The 25,472-nt window shown below is 46.3% G+C and overlaps 1 protein-coding gene and 3 long non-coding RNA genes across 6 annotated transcripts in view; 3 read left to right on the plus strand and 1 right to left on the minus strand.

Moving 5' to 3' along the window:
• Window positions 1–575: 575 nt before the first annotated feature.
• On the plus strand, window positions 576–8,671 carry LOC133504453 (uncharacterized). The gene is made up of 5 exons (XR_009795959.1): window positions 576–828; window positions 937–1,037; window positions 1,265–1,377; window positions 2,445–2,569; window positions 8,437–8,671. It is a non-coding gene; the product is annotated as an uncharacterized LOC133504453 (long non-coding RNA).
• On the minus strand, window positions 6,910–14,789 carry pld3 (phospholipase D family member 3). 2 transcript variants are annotated; one of them, XM_061826685.1, is made up of 12 exons: window positions 14,635–14,789; window positions 13,829–13,913; window positions 12,256–12,306; window positions 12,027–12,175; window positions 11,671–11,854; window positions 11,486–11,603; window positions 10,394–10,521; window positions 8,902–9,099; window positions 8,681–8,820; window positions 7,819–7,984; window positions 7,635–7,734; window positions 6,910–7,455 (listed from the first exon to the last, which is right to left on the minus strand). In XM_061826685.1, the coding sequence occupies exons 2-12, from the start codon at window positions 13,853–13,855 to the stop codon at window positions 7,268–7,270; spliced, it is 1,449 nt and encodes a 482-aa protein (XP_061682669.1). In that variant the 5' UTR covers window positions 13,856–13,913; window positions 14,635–14,789; the 3' UTR covers window positions 6,910–7,267. The 2 variants fall into 2 exon arrangements, with proteins under 2 accessions (XP_061682669.1, XP_061682668.1); XM_061826684.1 differs by having other exon boundaries at window positions 13,829–13,906; window positions 14,635–14,788.
• On the plus strand, window positions 12,073–13,917 carry LOC133504455 (uncharacterized). Its single transcript, XR_009795962.1, has 3 exons — window positions 12,073–12,209; window positions 12,850–13,045; window positions 13,839–13,917. It is a non-coding gene; the product is annotated as an uncharacterized LOC133504455 (long non-coding RNA).
• Window positions 14,790–14,917: 128 nt separating the features above from the next.
• The window catches only part of LOC133504454 (uncharacterized), a 49,481-nt gene continuing 38,926 nt past the window's right edge, over window positions 14,918–25,472 (plus strand). For both annotated transcript variants that reach the window (XR_009795960.1, XR_009795961.1), the window contains exons 1-3: window positions 14,918–14,971; window positions 15,063–15,149; window positions 15,515–15,576. This is a non-coding gene — a long non-coding RNA (uncharacterized LOC133504454). The remainder of the gene's footprint in view (window positions 14,972–15,062; window positions 15,150–15,514; window positions 15,577–25,472) is intronic.

The following is a 25,472-nucleotide window of genomic DNA, read 5'->3' on the forward strand; positions in this document are numbered from 1 at the left end:
AATATGGGTCACATTTAAAAAAAATGTCTGCAAATTTTTTTATATTACTTCTCCCCCCCCCCAGGCCCGAGGCTCGTGATTGGCCCTCTTTGGTCACGGCCACGCAAACTCTTCCCTCACTGGCACATGCAGGGAAGTTCACCCTCAAGCAGATGTCAAACATCCTTTTGTTTCCTCAACGGGGGCTCCCTCCCAAGCCGCCAGAACCACTTGACCCGACTTCCCGTTCGAAAATGAAATCCTCCCACAAACACCGCCGCCGCCGCCGCCGCCCATAGGCAGACGCCAGGAATCATCCATCACGAGCCATCGTGTCACTTCTCGTCCTTGTGCGCTGAGAAGCGCCAAAGCGTTCGTGTGATGTCCTCGAGCCGCTACCGCTGCCGTGCCACGCTCAGAACATGAGGACAGTCGGGTTCTTTGGCCTCTGTCACACCACCTGGACTCGCAGAGGCTTCGGATGTCCCACATGTCTGAACCGGCCTGACACAACATCTGATCCACTCTTATTTCCACCAAGACCGGAAAAAAATTCCAAACGTGTTGTGACCGAGGGTGGGTAGTAACAACATACAAATACTCGGGAATTGGACTTCAATATGTTTGGAGGGGCAGTTGCGGCGCAGTTGGTCGAGCGGGTCGTCCGAAGCGTGACTCTCTGTTGCCGAAGTGTCCTTCGGCAAGACGCTGAACCCAAAGTGGGTCCTAGTGGGCTTGGCAGCGGCCCGCGTGGCCACAGCCTCCCTTTGGTGTATGAATGTGAACGTTGGAGCGTCTCTGAAACCAATTTGGCCACCGTGATGGTTGACGTTAGAATGCTGGATAAATGTAATTCAATTACCATTTTTCAGGCATCCATACTCGACTATTTTTCTGGGTACTTTTACTCCCTACATTTGAAAACATCTGTACTTTCAACTCCTTTTTCTGATTCAGATTTTCCCCACGCTGTCGCTGCTGACTTTAACAGAAATGATGCCAGAGGACATAAGAACCAAAGCCCACCAGATCCTCAAAGACACCCTGACAGGTGACACGTGAGTGCAATTGTAGCATCTCCAACTACAACGTCCGTAGACAGATTGCGTAGATTTGCAAGTAGACTGAACGAGTACACCAAAAGCAACTTGAAAAACAACCAATAAGAGCAGTCAATGTGCAGGAAGTTAGCGCTTAAACAGAACCCAAAGCTACATCGTAGAAAAGAATGCTAACTGACTCAGGGAGTGCAATCCCAAATGATTTTTAAATTCCTGCCAGATAGCCTGTAGACCCCAAAGGAAGAGAGGGAGGGACCCTGCTAGAACTGAAGTTGCTCTAGAAAACAACGCCCTGGTCCTTCAGCGTACCCCACGGTTCTAATGAATGCAGTCCCAGGTAAGTCTTGCAGAGCAGAAATGTAAGCTAAGAAAGCAAGTGTAAAGTCTAGCTTTTCAAAATCAGAAGCATTCCATGAAGGTTTCGACAAGAAGAAACCAGGAGTTTCCAAAATTGAAGCTTGGCTCTTTGTGCATCATAAATCGAGTTTATATTTGAGCATAGTCCTGACTAAAATAAGCAGACTTCATGCAAGTACAGTGGTACCTTGATTCACGAGTGCTCAAACTTGGGAGTTTTTACAGTTTCTCAACATCGCTTGGCTGATTTGTTTCCGTTTTGTGTGACCGGCCCAACTTTGCAACACCGGTAGAGGTACGGGAAAAACTTCTTCAGCAACCACACTAGCGACAAAGCACCGCAAACCCTACAGATTCATTCGGAAAAGTTCTGGTACAAACAGACAACGATCTTGGGTGTCATCGTTGTGCCCTCGCCATGCCTACATACCAGGCCGGGGCGGGTCAGGGGGGGACGGTCCGTTGTGGCGGAGGAGGGGGGGGGGGGGGCAAATGGATCCGATGACCATCACGCCGCAGCTGTCACTAGTGTGTAACACTAAGACGAAGGCGCGACCAAATCTACGGTGCGCCAGCACCTCTGACAGCTCTGCGTCACTTGATTTTCAGATGATTTTGGGAGCACAGCAAAAGCAGTTTTTCCCTTACAATCGCTGAATCGGACCCAGTTTGGCTTGTCGACATGCAGAAACGAGGTTGTGAGCAGTTATTTCCATGAGCTCTTCCGACCGGAGCTCGTTACAAAACACTCTTAAAGTGACGCTGACACACACTACTCAAGTGTTTTTGTTGAAACAGTGTACTATTGTTCAACCATGTGCGGTCATTCCGTACCATGCAGGCTAAGCAACTTCTCATGACATCTGCACTTTTGTGCCAAAGATACTCAGTGGAAGGGGAAAGTCCATCCTACCTTCTTCTCAACCGTCTCAGGGTCTCCTTCAGATCTACAATCTCAGCCGACTCTCCTTCCCGCCTTTCCTTGTTGACGGGTATTTCTTTAAATTCCCCCCCTCTCCGTCGGTAACTTTCACCCCCTCGTTACAGGCCAGCCCGCCGCTACCCTCACTGAAAACCTCGGACCGAGACGGGACCGCAGCATCTCCAGGAGGGACGGGTCCAACTTGCTGATTGGCCGGTGGGCAGGGAGATGCCCCCATATTAGGGCAGCGGTAGGTGGGGGCTATGTTACTGATAAAGTCGGGAGGAGGAGGAGGAGGAGGAGGAGATAAGGTTTGGGGCATAGCGGAACATCTCTGAGAAGATCGTGTGACTTCGACAGAGATTTCCGTGTTTTGTCTCGTGTCGTTGTCAGAGTGGGAATTTAAAGAACGGTGAAAGTTGCCAAAACACCAGAACGACGGTCCTGGTTCAAGATGTTGTTTAGAGATTATTTTTAAAGCCCGAGGTTTAAAAATAGAAAGAGCAGGATTTGGAGAAAGGGTGAAGCTTCCTCTCACTTTGCCTGAGCAGCTGCAACCCTCTCGCTCTCGCTCCCTTTCTATTATTACTGCGTGTCTGCGTGTATTATTAGTGTGGTAAACATTGAGTCCTCCCAACCGCACAAACAGGACCGGCATAAAATTCCTGCGTTCCAATGAGCTGGATTGATGACAAAACACACGATGTTCCAAGATTTCCCTTCAGCTGAAACGGACACTCTGTAAAGTTGACATCCGGGCTGGACCGTTGACAGGATACATCCATGGTAGATTTTGCAACCAAATCCAGAATCTAAAGAATCGCACACAGCATCACGATTCTTGGGATGTTGTTGTGGTAAAGTCAGGGCGATGTCGGGATGTCGTCGATGTGGTTGTCGGGATATTGTTGGGATGTTTTCAGATTGGTGTGGGGACGTTGTGAGGGTGTTGGCTTTGGCTTTGGGATGGTATCAGACGTTTCCTGGCTTGTTTTCGGTTTGGTGTGGGGATGTTTTTGATATCTCGGTTTGGAGGGTTGGTGTAAGATTGTGGAATTTGTCAGGATGTTATACAAATTTTATGGGGTTGGCGTTGAGAGTTTTGTTAAAATCTTGGGATGTCGAGATTTGGTGGTCATGGTATTGAGATTTTGTGGGGATCGCGTTGGGATTTATTCAGGATGTGAAGATTTTGTGAGGCTGGTGATGGTATTTGGTCAGAATTTTGTAGAGATTTTGGATGTCATCGGTATGGTTTTAAGGAATATTGTTGGAATTTTGTTGGATTGGCACTGGGCTATTTTTAGAATCCTGTTAAGTTATTGCCACTATATTGCGGATAGTATCATATTTTCAGGGTGGTGTTTAATCTAATAATTTTAAATTGTTTTGAGAATAGTGTGGGGGCGTTTGTGTTAGAAACGACGTGAAATTCGTCAGGATGTTGTGGATAATTTTCAGGGATGTGATTTTTGTCAGGGTGAGGTTGGGCCATTGTGAAAATTTTGTGGGGGAATATGTTGGGTTTGTCATTTTGATGAAAACATTTTTACAGGAATGATATTGGGATTTATTCAGGTTGTGTTCTGTAGATGTTGATATGATTTTGTTAGGATGTTGAAATTATGTCAATATTCTTTTGAGATGACGTTGGGATAGTGCTAAGATGTTGTGGACTCGATGTTGAGAGTTTCATGCGATGGTGGAATGTTTTGGACATGGCCTCGGTATTGGGTTCAGATTTTGTCTATGTTTTATGATAAGACGAACCTTTATTGCTCCTCATTTGAGCAATTTATGTACCGTATAATTTGTCGGGATAGGATGTTGTGAAGATGATGGTTCGTGTTAGGACGTTATTTGGACGTAAACATTTTGTGGGGGTAGTATTAGATTTTGTCTGGATATTCTCGAGATTTTGTAGGGATGGCATTGGGATTTCTTCAGAATGTTGTCAAGATTTTGTAAGGATGTGTTGCAACTGAATATTGATGTTGGAATTTTTATGGGATGTTGTAGGGATGGCCTCACTAGCTTCAGGATTTTTGTCTCAATTTTTTCCAATAACTACTTATCAATAGAGAATTTCAAGAATATTATGTCAGGGATAGTGTTTGGATTTTGCTGACTTGTTGACGGTCCGGTATCCGGATGGCGCTGGGGTGGGGCGGCTGCCACCACGATGTCAGCAAATATGGACTTTGATCCACAAAGCCTGGATTTACATTTATTCAGATTTTGGGTTGGGTTGGGGGGGGGGGTATTTTGGGTCAATAATGGTGCTTGTTTGCTGGATCAATTTTGTGGTGGTCTTCTTAAAAAGAAACAGGCTACGAATTAACACCACACAAGTGGTCAGGTTCCACATTGCAATCAAAATTCTGCACGTAACCCTCAAGATGAAAGAACCTTCCAATAAATGACGTCCATTTTAGGAATTGACTAAACTTCAGATTTGTTGTCTCATGACCTCACCACACTAAAATATAAGATAATTCAGACAGTTCTGGAAACATGGCCACAATTTGTTAGTAAAATCAACAACAGGTCCCAACTTTTCATTCTCAAGTATGTAGCAAGCAAACAAGTAGGAAAATTGATTCATTGGGAATCAAAAACGGTCACCATCAACAAAAAAATGAGAGCTCAATTAGCTGTGGTCGAAATGAATTCTTAATTGACGTAGCGTGCGCTAATTAAGAGCCGGTAGGTCATCAGCCACGCGTCACCGGTGATACGCAAACGTTTCTACTTTGCGCCGATCCGGACCGAAAGTTAAGTCGTCCTGACCTGCGTCGGGGGAAGGTGTCCAGGTGACTCGGAATATTCCACGGAGACACTCACACATGGTCTGCAGGAGGACGCCACCGGAGCACACCAACACGGCAGCCTGCACTCGGGGGTGCTCTTGCGGCGGAGGCGATCCCGGGGGGTGGCTTTGACGCTCTGGAGCCGGGACACCGGCGACGCGCTCAGTGTGGCTCGCGCCGAGGGATGGAAAAGCTGGGAGGGGTCCAATCCTACACCCAACTTTGCATCCTCAACCAGTGTGTGTGTTTGTGTAGACAGCACAGAATAGGTGTGCATTAGCAGTTGAGGACAGTCAGCAGTTTGCTCAGTGTCCCCGCAAAGCTCTCATTGTTGTTAGCGTCGGGAGGCTTTAGCGCGAGCTGTTGTTGGTGGGCTTAGCGGGGGCTGCACGCTGGATGACAGCCTGACCCCCCGAGCGCCGCTCACAAAGCTCAGCGTGTTGATTACGCTGCCATCAGAACACCTTTTTAATCAACACATTATTCTCCATTGTGGGCCGCACAAGACCGGCGGCTGAAATCTGTCCAGTCCTGTTTGAACAACAAGTAGTGAAGCAGAACGCTTGAACAGAAGCGACCAACAAGTCGTTCTAGAACGGTGGTCCGAGGAGTGACGGTAGAAAACAAAAAAACGTTTCCTCCTCATTCAGGGTTCCCCAATATTGCGAGGGTATTTCTTGGGTTTTGACAGTATGCCGGCAAGTCCAAATTTAGAGTTGGGTGACTTTGGTGTAGTACCATATTGTGCCACAACATGCCAGGCAGCACTGAGCTCGACTGAAAAAGATGCAGCGTGATAAAGATGACGAAGAAGAGCCAGGGACCCTGAACCTGTCGCCAATCAAATCCACTAAAATTGGTTGGAATACTGTGAGCAAGTCAGAAAAGGCCATGAAGAATCTCGTGGTCCTTTCACATGTTTCGGTTTTTCCATTGAAAGGAATCGACTTTTGTCGTGTTAAAAGCAGCTAACTAGCATTAGCCTCTCAGCCCGAGGAGTGTGCCGCGTCACACTTCTTCACTTCATTGGGCAACTGATGAAGACCAGCAAGAAGAGGGAAATGGACCCCCTGCTGAATTCTGACCACAGAGACACTCTGGACTCAGGGACTTTTCCCCCTTTGTTTAAGGGCGGAACCAACCCCAAAAACGCTTTTTCGCATAAAAACAAAGTCTTTTTTTTCCTCAATGTAATTAAATTGGACGGCAGTGTCACTGATGCGTAGCGGTCCACACGTCTGCCTTTGGTGTGGGCAGCATGGGATCAAATCCCGCTCAGTGGTGGTGTCGATATCTGCCCTGCGACCGGTTCAGGGTGTAGTCCGCCTTTGGCCCGAAGCTAGCCGGGATAGGCTCCAGCTTTCCCGCAACCCTTGTGAGGATAAGCACCTTGGATAATGACACATTGGCCGCCAATTATTATTAATATTATTATATTTGATTTTCTTTTTTCGTGGTCCAACCTGGTCTCGAGAACCTAATATTTGCAAGGAACTGCTGAAGAACTAAGACTTCAGCTCACGACATCACAGTCTAGGCCACGCCTCTTAAAGGCACCCATCCAACACATACTTAAGTACGGGCAGTAAATTAAAGTTTTTTTCGGTGGGGAAGAAAAAAAAAAGTAAATTGTCATCAAACTAAAACCCAGAGTCAAGATGCCACCGCACTTCAGAATCTTTTAAGTTTCCTCGGGTTGGATCTTGGCGAGCACCGGGCCCTTCCCCACCCCTCTCCTGAATGCACTGAGAGCGACCCCTGGTGACAGTTTAAGACAACGTCTGAAAAGAACTTTTATTCCGAGTAGTTTAACTGCTGCGTCTGTGCACTTTGTTTGTCCGTTGCCGTGACAACTGCGACTATACCGACGGGATCGCCTGACGAATGCAATCAGTGCCTTTTAATGATCTTAAAATGCGATTCATTTATTTACACTCGGCAGACTTGAGAACGCAAAAAGAACCATCATAATTGTCCCTGAGATGAACTACGACTGAATTTGTCATAACGGTTTTATCGTGGCGACGTGTCAAGTCTTGAAAATGTTCAAAAATGGATTGATCGATCAGATTAGAGCATTTGTCGTTCCTGGCGCTGAAAATCTTCAAACGGAGGGGCCGTCCTTTGGAAAAGGTTGCTTAACAGACGTCGTTGACGTCTGCGCGCTGCGTGAGGGGGAAGCTGTAGGCGGAGTTCCAGTCTCTCTCGAACACGCCCCTCAGCTGCGATTGGACGCTGGGCTCCGGGGACGAGGACGCCGTCTGGTTGACCACCAGGGCGGAGCCCGCCGTGTTCACGAAGTAATCTCCGGACCAGTTGGACGTGCCTGATCAAATACCAACAAGTTAGCATAAACTATTTGATCGTGAACATGAAAAACTAAAAACCAAAATAGAAATCTTGAAAGTTTGTCTTCCATTCGTGTCCACCAACCGGAGCTGTGTCGATTTCTCGATATTTGTCCCTTAGCATGTCAGAACGCTAACATTAGCAATCATGTCTTACCAATATAGGCGACCTGGTCTGTCACCATGTACTTGTTGTGGTTGACCCTGGCAAAGGGGATCTGCTTCTGCTCGGCGCTGGCCGGAACCACGAAGAGGCGCTGTTGAAGGTGGCGGCGGCCGTGGTGGTCTTGAGCTTGTTACAAACGTGGCAACTTCTCACCACAAACACGGCGGCTACTCACCACCTGGATGTCCAGCCTGCTCTTTGGCTCGTAGACCGACGCCAATGACTTCAGAAAGGGGAACATGGCGGGAGCTGTACTGGACCAGCAGCTGATCAGCAGGCGCACTTGGACGCGTTTCTCGTAAGCCACGCGGCGCAGCTGGGTGTCAATGTCTGCCCAGTACCTGCAGGGGGCGCCACATGCAAGCGGTTAGCTTGGGACTTCCGGAGGAAAACTTTTTGCTCCCAATCTTTGTTTTGCTTAAACCAGGAAGAAGACAGAAGTAGCTCTCTCAATTATTGCAGTTCACGAGGAAAAATATACACAAGCAGCATGAATGTCAAATTGACAAATACAAACAATTGGTAGAGTTATTGTAGGACGAAATGTAGCCATTTTTATGCAGATAGCGCGTGAGGAAGTTGTCCTTTTTCAAAATGTGTAAGGTCAAAATAGATTGAAGATGAGGTCGTGTTGTGCCTCGTCACATGAGAGTCGTGCTCCGGTTACCAAAAAAGTGGATTCAGAAGATCTCACGGAGTAAATGCAGCTCGTAACCATCCGCATACTCTTGATAGTTAGCTTCCGCAGTTGCTAGCGCAGGTTCTTTGATTCTGCTTTCAAAGTGTGTTACAGTGGGGGGAAACCATTGTGTGGAGGTCGTTTGCCCATTTGACCTTCTCGGATGAGAGAACTCCATGGTGGGCGGTTACCAAAAAAGTGGATTCAGAAGATCTCACGGAGTAAATGCAGCTCGTAACCATCCGCATACTCTTGATAGTTAGCTTCCGCAGTTGCTAGCGCAGGTTCTTTGATTCTGCTTTCAAAGTGTGTTACAGTGGGGGGAAACCATTGTGTGGAGGTCGTTTGCCCATTTGACCTTCTCGGATGAGAGAACTCCATGGTGGGCAAGTAGTTCATGACGGCGATGTAGATGAAACTCTGGGCCTCCTCCATCACGTTTAGGATGGACTCCAGGTCCGATGTCCTGCCGGCAGGACAAAGGGACGGAGGAGAACTCTGTTGAAGAACAAGAGAAAGATGTTCAACCAGCAACAGAAGACTTTGTTACACAAAGCTGAGTTTTGTGATGTGACTCACGGTCAAGTAGACGTCGGCCGGCGTGTTGTTGAGCCTCAGCCGGAGTGGCGTCTCCTTGTTGTAGAGGGTCGAGAAGCTGGAGGGCCACGGAGACGGGATGGACTGGCTGTCCCCCAGGAACCAGTACTCCTCGAAGATCTTGGCCAGATCTGCGGCCAGGCAGCTGCAGTTGTACACCACCACGCCCAACTCCTTCACCTGACAATGACATCCGAACAACTTTGTTGCGTCAACTTGGAAACAACGCGCAGAGATCTTCCCAATATTGGGATTTCCTCATACAGTTTCTGCTCTCGGATAACACACAGCCCCATAAAGTAAGTTTCCGGAAAAGTCTTCTAGCTAAATGCTAACACATAATGGCGAACACCAAAGACAGGCTAACGGAGAGCATCTGTGTCAATGTTATAAGGCTCATTATAACGGAACAGATTTTTGAACACCATCTGCAGAGCAACACCTAGAAAGATAATGTAACAACGCTGTCTGGAATAGATTCCTTATCCTCTCCAAAGAGCCACTAACTGTACTGCGTCTGACTACTACTTCTTTTCCGATCGGCTTGTCCGTTAGGGGTCGCCACGGCGTGTCATCTTTTTCCATCTAAGCCTACCTCGTGCATCTTCCTCTCTTAACACCCACAGTCCTCGTGTCCCCCCTCACAAGATCCATCAACCTTTTCTTTGGTCTTCCTCTCGCTCTCTTCCCTGGTAGCTCCATCCTTCCCACCCTCCTACCAATTTCCTCCCTCTCTCGCCTCCGGACACGTCCAAACCATCGGAGTCTGCTCTCTCTAACCTTGTCTCCAAAACATCCAACTTTGGCCGTCCCTCTAATGAGCTCATTTCTAATCCTCTCCAACCTGCTCACTCCGAGCGAGAACCTCAACATCTTCATTTCTGCTTCCTGTTGTCTCTTCAGTGCCACCGACTAGCGGAGACTCTTCTGTCACATAGAACACCAGACACCTAACGCCAACTGTTCCACCCCGCTTGGATCCGTTTCTTGACTACTGAGATGCGAGAAGTCTCCAATCAATACGTGCATGACACTGCCCCCACGTGGCCAAGACGCGCACAGCAAGAGCAGCAACACATCCACTAAATTGAAGCAAAAACTGAGGCGACCCATCGACCCACTAGAGTGCTATTTTCTTTCTAAACAACACATGACAAAGATTTTTGTCCTTTGTGTTGTTTTTTTTTGGGGGGAGGCAGTTGCAAGTGTGGCTGTGGAACAAATTAATTTACCCCATAGCACTGCTCGAAAGCTAAATAAGTTTTTTGGAAAAAAAAAAAAAAAGTAAACCGCTGCCTTCATAAAACAAAGATTTTAACATTTCTAACGATCACACATGTCAAAGGAACTGACCCGCTAACGAGTGACTGAACTAAAATGAAGTCAATTTCCTTACCGTTAAGCGGTTTGGAGAGCAAAGGTGCCACCTAGCGCTATTCTTTGGTAATGCCGGAATGAGTGCTAGCGCCCGTACCTGTGTGAGGGATCTCCAGTCCATGTTGGCGCTGCCGAGGTAAATGTGCTTGCTGTCCACCACCCAGAATTTGGTGTGTAGCACCCCCGAGGTCAGCGCACTCATCTTCACCTGCCTGATGGCGGCTCCTAGTGCACAAACACTTACAGTATAAACTTGAGAAAAACACTTTAATAACGACATAATACATGGAATGTTTTTGCCGCATTTTTCTTGTTCAACTCTGTGGAGATTGTGCTGCTGCTCCTGGTGTGTTCGCGCCTTGGCCACCTGGGGGCGGTCTAATACAGTCATGCTGTACACGTACGCAACGGTGGTGTTAGCGCCTCAGTACCAAGTCCCACTAATACTCGACAGTCTTTGCAGGGGATGCAGATTGTATGCCTGTGAGTAAGTAGCGTAATTTCCGGCGTATAAGCTGCGGTTTATGCGGTGATGTGGCTAATTTGTGCATTTTCTATAACGGCCTCAAGGGGGCACTCGAGCAGAAAAGGTAAGAGTGAGAGCGGTGGAATATATGTGCCGAGGAAGTATATTTTACCGGTTTGGCCCTGTTAGCGCTGGGCTAGCGTGTTACTGCCGTGTCTTGGTGATTTTTACCGGTATGTTTTTTTTTCAACCGGCCCTGTTAGTGTGCCAATGCTAGCATCAAAGTCTCTGTGTAAAGTCTTTCTTTGTAATTATCTCGTGTTTCAACGTGGGCACTTGCGGCTTATACACAGGTGCGGCTTATGTACGTACCAAATGGTATTTCCTTTCCAAATGTACTGGGTGAGGCTTATAATCAGGTGCGGGAGTTACGGTACTATGTTGCCATTACGTGCTACTCCACTGTTTCCAAATATCCGTTGTTCTTAAGTGTTATAACATTGTGACACTAAAGCTATTTGTTAGCCCGTCTATGGCGTTTTGCGTTGTTTGTGAGCACTAAGCTGAGCGGCCTTTCCTTCAGCAAAGCCATGTGCTTGTTTTGAAAATATGTGTAATTGTCTTGACTTAAAATCCTCTCGAGTACAAGTTTTGAGCAACTATATATTAATTTCTATACGCCTCATATGATATTTGTTGGACAAGATTTGACGTGACGGTCACCTGAAGCGTTGAGACGTCTGAGGTCTTCGCTGGGGCGACCCTCCTCCGGCGCGCTGACGGCGATGCGGACCGACAAGGATTTCGACAGCTCGACCAGGTTCTTCAGGACGTTCTCGCCCTGCGCTCACGTAAACGAGACGTCAGGGAAGCGTCGGCCAGCCGGCCGGAGCGAGACGGGGTCCCACCTGGTCTGCGGTGGGCTCGTGGGTGCCCGTGTCTTGGTTGGTGAGCGTCCAATAGAAGGAGGCGATGTCTACGCTGCCGCGGGCCTGGCCAATCAGTCGCAGCCACGCCCCGTAGGTGGAACCGTGAGACGGCTCGCTGGAGTTGAAGTTCACGCCTTCGGGGATGCTCTCCACCAGGGAGATCCTGAACGGGATCGCGTCAGAATTCTACTGTTACATTTTTGGGATTCTATTCCGACATCCCAGTTCTGTCGAAAGCAGCATTTTTGGAATTGTCTTGTCATTTTCTATTCTCAACATTCTAGTCGTCACCTTTTTGAAGCATCTACGTAAAGCGTCTGAAGGTGTTTTCTTACTCGCAGGGGTCCGAGCAGGACTCCTTCAGATCCAGTCGCAGGTCACCGCCGATGTCGGGCATGGCGGCGGGTGTCAGCAGGTTGTAGAGCGCCGTGGCGGCGAGCAGCAAAGAGGCGACGGCGGCCAGTGCCACCAGGCAGCAGGAGAACTGACAGATGAAAAGCCCAAACGGTCACAGCGAGGTGCCTTTTGAACCGACGTTCAGTGGCGTCACGTGAGCTATCGTACCGTTTGAGCTTTGCGGTCCGAGTTGGAACGCCTGAGCCCGACGTCCGGCAACTGGGGAGCAAAACGCAAACATTCGTGAGGAACGGATGCAGATTCTCGCACGAGAGCCAGCGAGCGTCAATGGAATAACTTTTGTTTTTGTTCCTCTCTGTAAAAAGAATTCTGCCGTCGCCCGCAGCCCGAACCAGTCGGAAAGGTTCGCAAATGTTCCCGGACAAAAGTGCAACATGATCGCATTCATGTTAAGTGGGGGGTCTCCACACACCTTTTGTCATTTACAGCGCCCCAAATCCATTTGAAATCTTCTAGTTGGCTGAGTGGGACGTCTATGGAAGCGTATTGCTACCACACCAAAACAAAAAAAAAGTCACTATCATGTTATAACGTGATGTTTCATGTTATAACGTGATATGATTCGCGTTGTAATGTGGTTAATTACACATTATAATCTGAATCATGTTATAACGTGAAAAGTTTCATGTTACAACGTAATTTATTTCATGTTATAGTGTGAAACTTTCACGTTATAACGTGAAACAAATCACGTTATAACGTAGAAAATAATAAATACATTTTCACCCCACCCCCCAAAAGGCAATTCCGGTTCTACTACATGACTACGTGTTCTTGCTCCATGCGTAAGAGGCAATCTTCGGGTACACCGCGAGACCCACCAAATCCATATTTTGTGCCACGCTGAGAGTCCACTTCTGGCTGTGTCTTCCTGCATGTCACCTTGGAAGGATGAGAGTGACTACAGGGTCGCAACAAGTGGACGCCAACTTTTCAGGTTATAACTTCGAACTTATCAGGTTTTACTGTGATGTGTTTCATGTGATAATGTGATAAATTACATGTAAAAACGCAGTTCATTTCATGTTATAATGTGAAATGAATTATGTCATAACTTGGTGGCACGGCGGCTCAGCTTGTAAACCGCTGACCTCACAGTTCTGATGAACCGGGTTCAATCCTGTCCCGCCTGTGTGGAGTTTCCATGTTTCCGAGCACTCCGGTTTCCTCCCACATCCCCAAAACATGCAACAATAATTGGACACTCGAAATTGCCCCGAGGTGTGATTGTGAGTGCAGCCGTTTGTCTCGATGTGCCCTGCGATTGGCTGCCGCCCGGTGCACGCTGTGCCCCGCCTCCTGCCCGTTGACAGCTGGGATAGGCTCCAGCACTCCCCGTGATCCTCACGAGGATAAGCGGCAAAGAAAATGGATAGATGGATGTTTCATGTTATAATGTGATGAATTACACGTTATAACGTGAAATGAATTATGTTATGAAATGATTCTGTGTAATTAACCGCATTATAACGTGATAGTGACCCCTTTTGTTTTTTTGGGTGTGGCACCAATACGTATGAGGAGGTGTGCACACTTGCGCACATGATCATATCACATGATTCCACTTGTTTTTTGTCACTTCATCTCTTGACAAGGTTTCATTTGTTTTTAATTGTTGAACACGTTTTGGAATAATTTACCTTGGTCTCCATTTCAACAGGGGTGTGCGCACTTTTTCTATCCAGCGCAAAAAGTAGTAACTGGTGCTTTCTGACTTTACCTTTTCATAGGGAAGGTCAGGCTTCATGTTCGTGCCGGAGGTTTGCTTTGGTGCCTCAGAAGACGTCAAATGTCTCCCCTAAAGACGAGCAGAGATGGGAGGGGGGGGGGGAGTGTTTGCGTAATACTATGATGCGACAAATACAAAAATATGACATGATTTCTCTCTCACGCACGCAAACGCACCACACACAAAGAGAAGCTTCCACAAAGCTCCCGAGTTGAACAGAAATCCAAATGATTACGTGACACTATGAGGAAAAGAAAGTTTTTTCGAGCTGAAAACTTGTGCAAGAGCCTTCCTTCCTTTTTTTTTTTTTTTATTGGATTTTTGCTAACACGGTCAAAAATAATAATCAAACCCATGACTCGAAATGCGCGAACACTTGCGGATGAAAGCAGATTTCAGCCGTCCTGTGACCAAAAAGAGTCACGAGGAGGGATAATTGCAACAGCGGGGATTCAAATTGATAACCAACGAGTGATTTATTTATTTTTTTTAATTTGCTGCCGGATTAATATCATAATGATATCAAATGCAATGACGGGCACACAAATCTATTTGCTTCATTCGTCAGCTATACAGTTCAGCACTTTATTAAACTTGAAATCTACACGGATATGTTTAACGTTTGTTTCATTTAAAAAATTGGACCTATGTTTTTATTTTTTAACTTTTGAACGTGTGTTTGAAGTCTGAATAATTCAACTGGCGCTACAGTCTTTTGTTTTGCTGAGCCGCAGCGAACACACCCTCATAAAATGATTAAAAAAAAAAAAAATCTGTTTAACAAGAGTTTAACGCACCTGCTCTCAGGCGCGTGTTTCCACTGAAGTCCCACGCAGTCGCCTCACTGTCCCCGCATGACACGAAGTGGCATTTAAACCCACTTTCCCCACGATTCCTTCAAACAAAAACAAGAAAATGGGTCAGGGCAACCGACGGCCGATCTCGTTTCAAACTGCACCGTGCTCGACGACGGTCATGTGACCCGCGCTAGCCAACGCGAGAGAGGCAATCCCGTCACGTGACGCGCGAGGGAAAAAAAAAATCTCTTTTGAGTGGGAGTTTTCATGCTGACCTCCAGATGTCGCTGCAACCCCGCAAAGAGCTGAAATCAAAACGAGCCGGCGAAGAGTAAAAGTATGTAAACCATATCGCAGATGAATTTGTTTCTACCTGCCCGGGGGCTACTTTAACTTTCTCTCACCCCCCCCCCCCCCAAAAAAAAAAGGAATAAACGTCATCCCACATACAGCGTCTTCTTCTACAACGTAATTTGCTCAAATGCTGGGAGGAATTCAACACTTGACCCGAGCAGGTAAAAAAAAAAAAAAAAAAATCAACTCTACGTGTGTAAATAATGAAACGTGGCCAAATATTAAGTCAATAAAACTGAGTTGCTAGGTGGAATACACGAGTACATTTGGTTTATTACTTAAATTGGTTATGTTACGTTAAAAGTTAGCCAAACCTGCACTTACTAGCTTACAAACTGGATGCTAACTTGTATTCGTTCACTCTTCGACAACGCAAAGGAAGGATTGTACAATAACGCCAATTACTAATTATGATACTTCAAAACAACGACACTGTCTTGGTGAATTAATACAGTGTAACCATTTTTGGACACTTTTTTTTTTTTCCCAGACTGGACTGAAATCTCATTTGTGTATTTTTTGACAGGAACCGGCTTCCGTGGTACCGTAAACGTCAATAAAGCTACTTCTGCTTCTTAAAGGACCTCGGTGAGTACGCAGAAGTGCATAAAATGGTATCATAATCGCAAGGTGTACTGTCATGAAATGCATGATTATTAGTATATTATTAATGAAAAAAAAAAAATGGCAGCCGGTATGGACCCATCCATTTTTTTCACCACAAAACTGGCTTTTTGTAACTCCCGCCACGAAATTCCTCTCACGGGATTTGTTTTCACGAAGAAGCAGGAAGTGACGTACAGGGCAGTAGCGCATTCAAGCGGTCTCGTCTGTTTATACGAGTTTTACCTGTAGCTCGTTGTTCCTTCGTGTTCGCCAAAATGCCGGCTAGTTGTATTGCTGGATATTGCTCGAACACTCGGGAGGACGGATTCGCTCGTCACACGTTTCCAACAGACCCGGTTCGTCGTAAAAAATGGATTGCGCGGGTGCGAAGGACGAGAGCTTCGTGGGTTCCAAATGACAGGTAGCTGTATACACAGCTACTAAAAAAAAATTAATAATAATAATAGTTTGCTGGGGTTTATATTATTATTTCTGTATATAATTAAGGGAGCACATATGCCTCAGCGTTCTGAGGATAGGGGTTCAAATCCCAGCACCGCCTGCGTGGCCTTTGGACCCCTTGCCCAAAGATAGCTGGGATCGGCTCCAGCACGCCCGAGACCCTTGTGAGGATAAGTGCTACAAGAAAAGGATGGCTATTTCATTAATTATACAGAGGAACCCTGGAGTTCGGACATAATTCGTTCTTGTGACGTGTTGAAAGTCTGATTTGTTCAACCAAGTGAAACATTTTTTTCCATAGGAAATAACCTAAATGTGTTTAATCTGTTCCCATCTTCCATATAGTAAAGTCCCATTTTAATTCATATTCATGTAAAAACATGTACACCCTCTATTTAAAGAGACCAGTCAGAAATAAGAATTTGCATCCAGTAGTGCCCCAATTAGTAACATTGACATTTTGCAGATGATAGCGAATTATTTCCTTCTCCGTAAACATTTCTGCTGACATCTTGATCAATTCCTTGACCGGAGTGTTCCTGTCTGTGCATTAACAATCTAAAAATTATAAGAATTACCTGTAGCAATAATCGCACATTATATTTTGATGTATTTACCGAGATCTTTGACATTATACTGCCTCTTTTGATATAGTATAACAAACAATAGCCGTAAAAAGCTGAGGTATGACTCTTGGTTTTTCAGTGCTTTTGCCAAAGTAGCAAGTGAGGAGTCCTTGGTGTTCAATTCCCAGTCGATTTGGCAAGTCTTGTAACATATTTTCAAGTCGACTCGAGACCAAGTCCTGTGACTGGAGTCCACACCTCTCCTGAATTGTTAAACCAGCTCTCCACGTAGCAAAGACTAGGGCAGCGGCGTCAAACTCAAACTCAGATTACTACACGTAAACTACAAATTGAAACTTGAAACCGGAAACAAGTAAAAACATTCCAAAATAATAACCAATTTAAAAGGGGAATTGGAAACAAAAATGGCTTGCAGTATCGTAATAGTATTAAAAGACAATTTCCACGTGAAGTCGACGCACAAGATTTGCTTTCGCGGGCCGGTTCTTGGCCCCCGGGCCTTGAGTTTGACACCCGTGGACTCAGGATACCTCCGGAAATTGAACCTGTGTTCCGACTGGCAGAGCGCACTCCCATTTTCTACGACGTCAGGAGCTAGCATGTCGGCCATCGGCAAAGCTACGTCAGCGCGTCCGCCGCTCCTGCCGATAACCGACCGAATCGATTCATCGTCCAGTCCTAAAAAAAAAAAAAAAAGACGCCTAAACGTATTTAATATATTCTACTGATTTGAAATCTCCAAAGGGGAAGTTCACGTTCCACCCTGTTGCGTATATTTTCAACGACTGCCGAGGTTAAACGTGCCGAACGATCAGGCGAGCCCTTTTTTGTTTCTTTCCCAAGGACTGAAACTTCACGTTTGATAAGAAAGAAAAGAAATTCCAAGATTATCACCTGGAAAATGTACGAGAAAAGCACCTCCGTTCCGATTTTATTGCGAGTTAAAAGCAAAAAGTACGACGAGGCGCTTTGTTTGCGCGCCGTTACGTGCCGCATTGTCGGGGACAAAAGGCGTCATCCGCGCTTCCCAGACTCGTTGAAGCTTTATGGCCACGACGCCCGTAAACGCCGACTTCCGCCGTCACGCCGGCCGACGCTCGCTCGCAATCGTTTCCCTCGTGTGGTCGAGCGCAGGTAAAGTTCGCGTCGTTTTGCCGTCCCCTCCGAGCGAGTCGGGTCCCCCGCCGAGAGTCCCGCTATTTTGGTTCATTAACGATTGAAAAGGAAATATTTTGGAAGGTTCTCTTGATGAGTCACCCTGATGGTAAATTCCGCGCAAGGTGGTCCGTGATGATACGATGAGTCATTCAGTGACGTCACTGCTTCGGTAGTTGCAGTCTACTTCCTGGTCTGCGTGCGGGCTCCGATACGAATAGCGGCGGGACGTCGTGACGTCGGGCGTGGGTGTGCCTGAATCCCGGGAAAGGGAGAGCGTCACGAGGCGGGACAGCTTGGGAAGGGTGGCGTCGCCTCCGTCGCCTCAGGTCAGGTCAATTCGTGACGCAACAATAAGGAAGAGACTCGGGAAAAACGGGATTCCCGCCAGAGTTGCGGGGCTAAAACCGCTGATGACCCGGAAAACAAAAAACAAAGGCTAGTTTTACTTAAATAAACATCCGGAATAATTCCCAAGAATGAAGTATGAATATTTTGTGGATGTGGCGACACGGTGGGTCAGCTGGGAAAGCCTTGGCCTCACAGTTCTGAGGTCCCGGTCCAATCCGGCCCCGCCTGTGTGGAGTTTGCGTGTTCTCCCCGTGCCTGCGTGGCTTTTCTCCGGGCACTTCGATTTCCTCCCACATCTCAAAAACATGCAACATCAATTGCCCCTAGGTGTGATTGTGGGTATGGTTGGCTGGCGACCAGTTCAGGCTCTACCCTGCCTGTGGCCCGTTGACAGCTCGGATAGACTCCAGCATTCCCGCGAGCCTCGTGAGCATAAGCGGCTAAGAAAATCAATACATCGACGGTCGACATGTCCGTCGTGAATCGAGCTACAAAAACCTTCGGGAAGCCGCAGACCAAAGTCTGCCGCGTTGGTCTGAAGTGACCGTTTGAGGGCCACATCTCGGTACCGAACGTTTTGAAAGTTCTGCCCCCGAGGCCGCTTTCACTAAATCAACATGAAATTTGGTAGACGTGTCTATTACGAGCAGACCCACCAAAAAAACTCGAGAAGCCACGCCCAAACAGACAAAGGCAGTGTGGGTGTTTGTCTCCAGGTGCCCGGCGATTGTCTGGCAACCGGTTCAGGGTGTACCCCACCCGCCTCCTGCCCGTTGATAGCTGGGAGAGGCTCCGGCACTCCCCGCGACCCTTGTGAGGATTAGCGTCTAAGAAAATGGATGGGTGGATTATGTGGATGAAAGATGAGCTTTTTCAAAGGTCTGCGTAACTTTACATCCGCGGGCATGACTGACCACACCCGTACAATTTTCAAACGTGTGTGACTGATGTCATACCAGGAGTCAAACATGGTGGTGGTCATGTGATGGTCTTGGGCTGCTTTGGTCCTTCAGGACCTGGACAACTTGCTGTGATCGACTGAACCCTACATTGTGCACTTTAACAGAAAAATGCTAACGGGGAACGTTCATCCAATCAGTTTGTGACCTCAATTTCACCATCCAAAAGACACCAGCAAACATATGAATGGCTTGGAAAAACCAAAATGAAGGTTTTGGAGTGGCCTGGTCAAAGTTTGGACTTGAATCCGATTGAAATACAGTTGCGCGACCTGAAAAATGTTGTTCTTGCTCAAAGAAATCCTCCATTTTGCAAGTGGGCCAAAATATCTCCTCAGAGATTTCCTGCTCAACAGTTCTTAGGTTTGTGGGGGGTGGGGAGGGGGGGGCTACTTTTTCACAAAGGGGCAGGTAATTTTCAATATGTTTTTCCTTTATAAAAGAAATCATTTAAAAACAGCATTTTAAGTTCACTTCGGTTATATTTTTCCTGACATTTACATTTGTAAATATAACAACAAATCTATGCAAAAACTGAAGGCCACGGCACTGTAAAATCCTGATCAAGGTTTTGAGCTGGCTCAGCCTTATATGGGGGGGGGGGGGGGGGTTATCTGTTAGCCTTCACCTGTGGCTTAACGGCAAGTCCATACCGTACCGTGTTCCCAGCCCCCTCAGTCTCAGAGTCCAGCTCGCACACAAGTGGGCGGCAGGGGTCAAAAAGAACTGGACAGGTGTCAAAATCGATTTGTGGTCCCGTCGTGTGCACCCTGGAATTTGCTCAAGAATGTTATGACCCTCCTTAGGCCCGGTTGGTTCCGACAAGAAGTGGACCACCACGGCGTAGAACTATCGGGGTGACGGGAGAACAGGAACAGCAAAACTTCACGAGGAACACGAACTGGGCTCCCATTCAAAGGCCCATATTTGGCACTGACAGAAAGAGGCGGATCCATTCCAAAACCGGTGCGGTTTTTTGGACTTTTGGACCAATTACGGGAAAGCGGGGAACGGGCTGGGTGATTACAAAATCGAAGAATAAACACGAGTGAAAGAGTAAAGATAGGGTACGCCTCTGTAGGACAAAGAACAGGAAGATCCGCGCGCGCGTGCGGTCAGACCCCGACGACCCCACCGAAAGACTCGGTTCAAATCCGGAATGATTTTCAAATGTATCCGAATAACAGTTTGGTTTTTAAGTTTTCTTTTTAATCTGATCGTCTTAACTGCTAAATGACTGGTGCGCAGCGCGGTGTGTATAGTGGTTGGCACGTCTGCCTCACAGTCAAGAGTTTCCGGGTTCGAGGGCCAACCGCAGGGGTGGCAAAGTCATTTTTCTCGCGGTTCCGGTTTCCCCCGGGTGGGCCGTCGTGACGCTGAAAAAATACAAATATTCAATCGTCTTTATCGTTTTTACATCATCAATTTCTGATCTGCTTTTGGAATAAAAAATCAAGGGTCATGTGTTTTAACACAACACAAAAATGCTTGTCATATCTCAAATTTGCAATTTTTGTACAACTTTTTGACAAGAATAATTGAAATTGACACTCTCGATTTGGCTTTGCGGGCCACATAAAATCATGTGGTGGGTCCGGTATCTGGCCCCCGGGCCTTGAGTTTGACACCCGTGACCTGCTGATTATTATTATTATTTGTATTTAATTTTTTTGCATAATCCCGGCCAGAAACAAAGACTTCAAAAATTAAAATGAAAAACTCTCCTGACAAGTCCATCGCAATGAATTAGAAACACGGCAAAAAGGCCTCTAGCGTGTGTGTGTGGGAGGGGGTCCGATGGAGCGGGAAACTGATTACCCGGCGGTCCAAAGCGGGTCCGGGGCGGACCGAGGAGCGCCCGGGTCCCGAAGTCTTCAAACTTTTACAAGGCCGAGGAGGATTTCCTCCTCACTTTTGCGCTAAGACGCAAGAATCACAAACCCGGCGGGAGACCGCCTCTTAAAGGAGGAGCCCGCCCATTGGCCGCTTTGGACAAACAGGATTTGCGGACCGGGGGGGTCAGGTGACAAAAACTCTTCCCGTGAAGGATTATTATTATTATTATTATTATGACTCTCGGTTTATGTTCGTCATGTTATTTCCCACGTTTGGCGGGGGGGGGGGGCTGTGCATTGCGGGACGTCCCACGCTGCGATTGGCTGACGCCGCGCCTGTTTTAATACTGTTGTGGTTGGATTATAAAAAGTCAACACACCCCGGTTCGAATGTGAGGTTTTTGTGACAGAATAACAAATGAAAACAAGATCAATGATTTCAAACTTTTTCCCCCCCCACAGAATTGATTTTTTTTTTTAAAAAAAAAAAGAGTGGAAGTACAAATAACAGAGATAATGTGAGTGCAAAAGTGTGCACACCCTCTGACCAAATAACTTCAGAACTGATCAATCATGCAACTACATTTAAAAAACAAAAAAAAAACCTGCTAGTACTTGAAAAAGCCTACCAGAGCGTGAAATTCATCAAATACCGAAAAACTGCACAGGCTTTTTATTGCGGGCAGCCTGAGATCATAATCATGCTGTCTTATCGCCATCTTGATTTGCCATATTTTAAGGTGGATTTTTTTTTTTTTTTTTTGGGGGGGGGGGGGCAAAATAAGTGCTCACTGAAACTAATTTAGACAAGTTTTGTGAACAATATTTGAGAGGAATTGGTATGTCGTCGACCTTATAAAAGTCTTGGAAGCAAAAATATGTGCGCATTTATATATAGGCTATCGATCGCCCTCTCGCTCGCTCTCAGAAAGACTACACACAAAATTACACATATATCAATAATTGATCTATTATATACAAGCAATTGACAATAAAATTAACTGCAATGATGCATAATTAAATGATACAAGACAAAGACGAACAAAAGCAGCAAGAACAGTCAACGCTTCACATTGAGCTTGTTTTTTATGAAACATAATTCAGTTTTTAAATAGTGAACGCTACTGTGATGCTGTATTAAGAATGTTCAAATATATTTTAAAAAAACGTTATTTGTGCGATCACTTGAGATGAATTTGAAAAAGGACAGAAGACAAAAGTCCAGATTGGAAATGTATCCTTAATAACTAGCGCTGCACATTGTTTATTAGCTTATCATGAGAGTGGATGTTTGTTTATTATTCTCAGCGCGACTATTAATCATCGGGCCACTTTCCTGCGCACATTATTGACGTTTTCTTCCATCTTTTGCTGTACGTTTCATTCTTTTCGCCGGCCACTAAAGGGAGCCTGGACGCGGCGACGGTCTTTTTACTGCTTGGTCCAGAGGCCCCCCCCCCCCCCCCCCCCTTAAAAGTCATTCTGTCGTCCCCTCTTATCAGCGCGGCGTCCCGGTCGAAACCCCCCCCCCCCCCCCCCACACCACCACCCCCGCCCTGCGCCCGCCCCACCTGTAGCGCCAGACTCGTTAGTCATTAACCAGGACTTCCTTTATCAAGCCCAGACAACCAGCGGGTCGCTGGCCGACCTGCGCTGCTCACTTTTAGGTGTGCCTCGAGGCCTGTATTTTCGTATACAGTATAGGAGATATGTGTGTGTGTGTGTTTGTGATATATATATATATATATATGGTGTGTGTGTATATAGAGTATATAAATATATACAGCATGTAAGTCTATATCTATCTATCTATCTATCTTGATTTATTCTTTATTTATCTCTCTCTCCCCATCCATCCATCTATCTATCTATCTATCTATCTTGATTTATTCTTTATTTATCTCTCTCTCCCCATCCATCCATCCATCTATCTATCTATCTATCTATCTATCTATCTATCTATCTATCTATCTATCTATCTATCTATCTATCTATCTATCTATCTATCTATCTATCTATCATCTATCTATCTATCTATCTATCATCTATCTATCTATCTATCTATCTATCTATCTATCTATCTTGATTTATTCTTTATTTATCTCTCTCTCCCCATCCATCCATCTATCTATCTATCTATCTATCTATCCATCCATCCATAGGTGTAGAGCACAGGTGTCAAACTCAAGGCCCGGGGTCCAGATCTGGCCCGCCACATGATTTTATGTGGCCCGCGAAGCCGCATCTAGAGTGTCGATTTCCGTGATTCTTGTACAAATCTGTAACCAAAATTTCAAATTGTCATACATCATAAATGATAAAGTTGAGATATTACGAGCATTTTTGCGTTACCAAACGTGAGTAGTTGAAGAACACGCTGCCCTTGATTTCTGATTCCAAAACTGGGTCATAAATTGACGATGTAAATATGATGAGACGATTCAATGTTTTTGTTCCGCAGTCACAATGGCCCTCTGAGGGAAATCGGAACAACAATGTGGCCCGCGAGAAAAAAAGAGTTTGACACCCCTGCTGTCGAGCGTTGGCCCCACAGTTCTTAGGTTCCGGGTTCGATCCCGGATCCGCCTGTGTGGAGTTGCCATGTTTCTCACCGTGCCTGCCTGGCTTTTCTCCGGGTGGGCACTACGGTTTCCTCCCACATCCCCAAAACATGCACCATGAATCGGACACTCTAAATTGCCCGTAGGCGTGATTGTGAGTGCGGCTGTTTGTCTCTACGTGCCCTGCGATTGGCTGGCGACCAGTTGAGGGTGTACCCCACCCGCCTCCTGCCCGTTGACAGCTGGGATTGGCTCAGGCACTACCTTGTGAGGATAAGCGGCTCAGACGATGGATGGATGAATATATCTAAAACTGTCATTCTATTGTACACAAATAATTCCGGCGCTTATTTACGGTCTTCTTCACTGTCTGCCGTGACACGGCGGCACCGCGACCCGACGGCGCTGGCGACAACGACCCGGCGGCCCCGCCCTCCGCCTCCATTAGCCGCCACTCGAGCCCGTCTGAAGCTAATGGCCGCCCGGCGGGGCCGAGCGTCCGCGATAATGCGCACTCGCGGGGGCCTGAAGAGAAATATGAAAACAGAGGAAGTCGAGTAATCATTAATGCGGCAGGTATGCCCTGCGTTTGCCTTATCTGGCGCCACACGGCCCGGGTTGGGATTTAAAAAAAAAAATGAAAAAAAAAATTGCAAAAATGTGGAAAAAAGAAAAGAAAATACAAAAGAAAAAAAAAACAACTTTATTCCAAGAAGCAGCATCTGATTGATTGGATATTGCGATAAAGAGTGAGTGGGTACAGTTTGTGCGTGCATGCATATCATAAATATAGACAAATACACAACCACAAAAGTCATGCGCACAGACACCGACACACACACACATAAAGTTCGTCTGATTTTTGACTGATTTGTGTGTATGTGTGTTGTTTGTGTAATGCCCATCACTTTTGTGTTCATATTCGCATCTGTTTTTCAAATTCTCTCACATGTACACACGGACACGCACGCAAACAATCACAAACACACACGTAGTACATACATAAGTTTGTTTTTATTCCATGTATTTGTGTGTGTTACAGTATGCTTGTGTATGATTTTTGTGTTCACGCTTGTCCGTTGTCAAAATCCTAATAATTTTCATTTCACGCAAATATACACACACATGCACACCCATGCACACATACAAGTATAAATAGGGGAAAAATGGACCCGAAATTGTGTGCGCTTTTTATGAATATTAGCGTCTGTTGTTGCCAGAATTAAAATAATCTCCCAAAGTCGTTTTCCACACACACACACACACACACACACGCATAAAGTTCGTCTGACTTTCGACTGACGTGTGTGTGTGTGTGTGTGTGTGTTGTATGTGTAACATCCATCACTTTTGTTCATATTCGTATCTGTTTTTCAAATTCTCTCACATGTACACACAGACACGCATGCAAACATTCACACAAACTTTTTATTCCATGTATGCTTGTGTATGACTTTTGTGTTCACGTCTGCCCGTTCCGTCAAAATGCGAAGAATTTTCATTTCACGCAAACGCACATGCACGCGCGCACATTTAAGTATAAATAGGGGTACAAATTGGGCCCGAAATTGCTTGTACCTTTTATGAATATTAGCGTCTGTTGTTGCCAGAATCCCGATAATCTCCCAAAGTCTTTTCCCTCGCACGCACGCACGCCCATCTTCTCGGGATCAAACATGGGCGGGGTCGGGGCAGGGTCAGCGTGAGGCTTCCAACTGATCCCATCAAACCTATCAACTGTGTGTGCGTTTTGTGTGTGTTTGCACAGTAGTAAAAATCCTAAAAGAAACCCCCCTCCCCCAAACCCCCCCCCCCCCACCATAAACCCTCCTCTACCACCACCGCAACACCCAGGTGCGAATACACACACGCACACACACACACACACACTTCCAAACAGTCATAATGCACTGTCGGAAAGCGATGCACATGTTTGGGAATTTTTTTAATTTTTTCTTTACTTTCAAG

Source organism: Syngnathoides biaculeatus, chromosome 8 (assembly GCF_019802595.1).
Source record: "Syngnathoides biaculeatus isolate LvHL_M chromosome 8, ASM1980259v1, whole genome shotgun sequence".
Taxonomy (NCBI): Eukaryota; Metazoa; Chordata; class Actinopteri; order Syngnathiformes; family Syngnathidae; genus Syngnathoides; species Syngnathoides biaculeatus.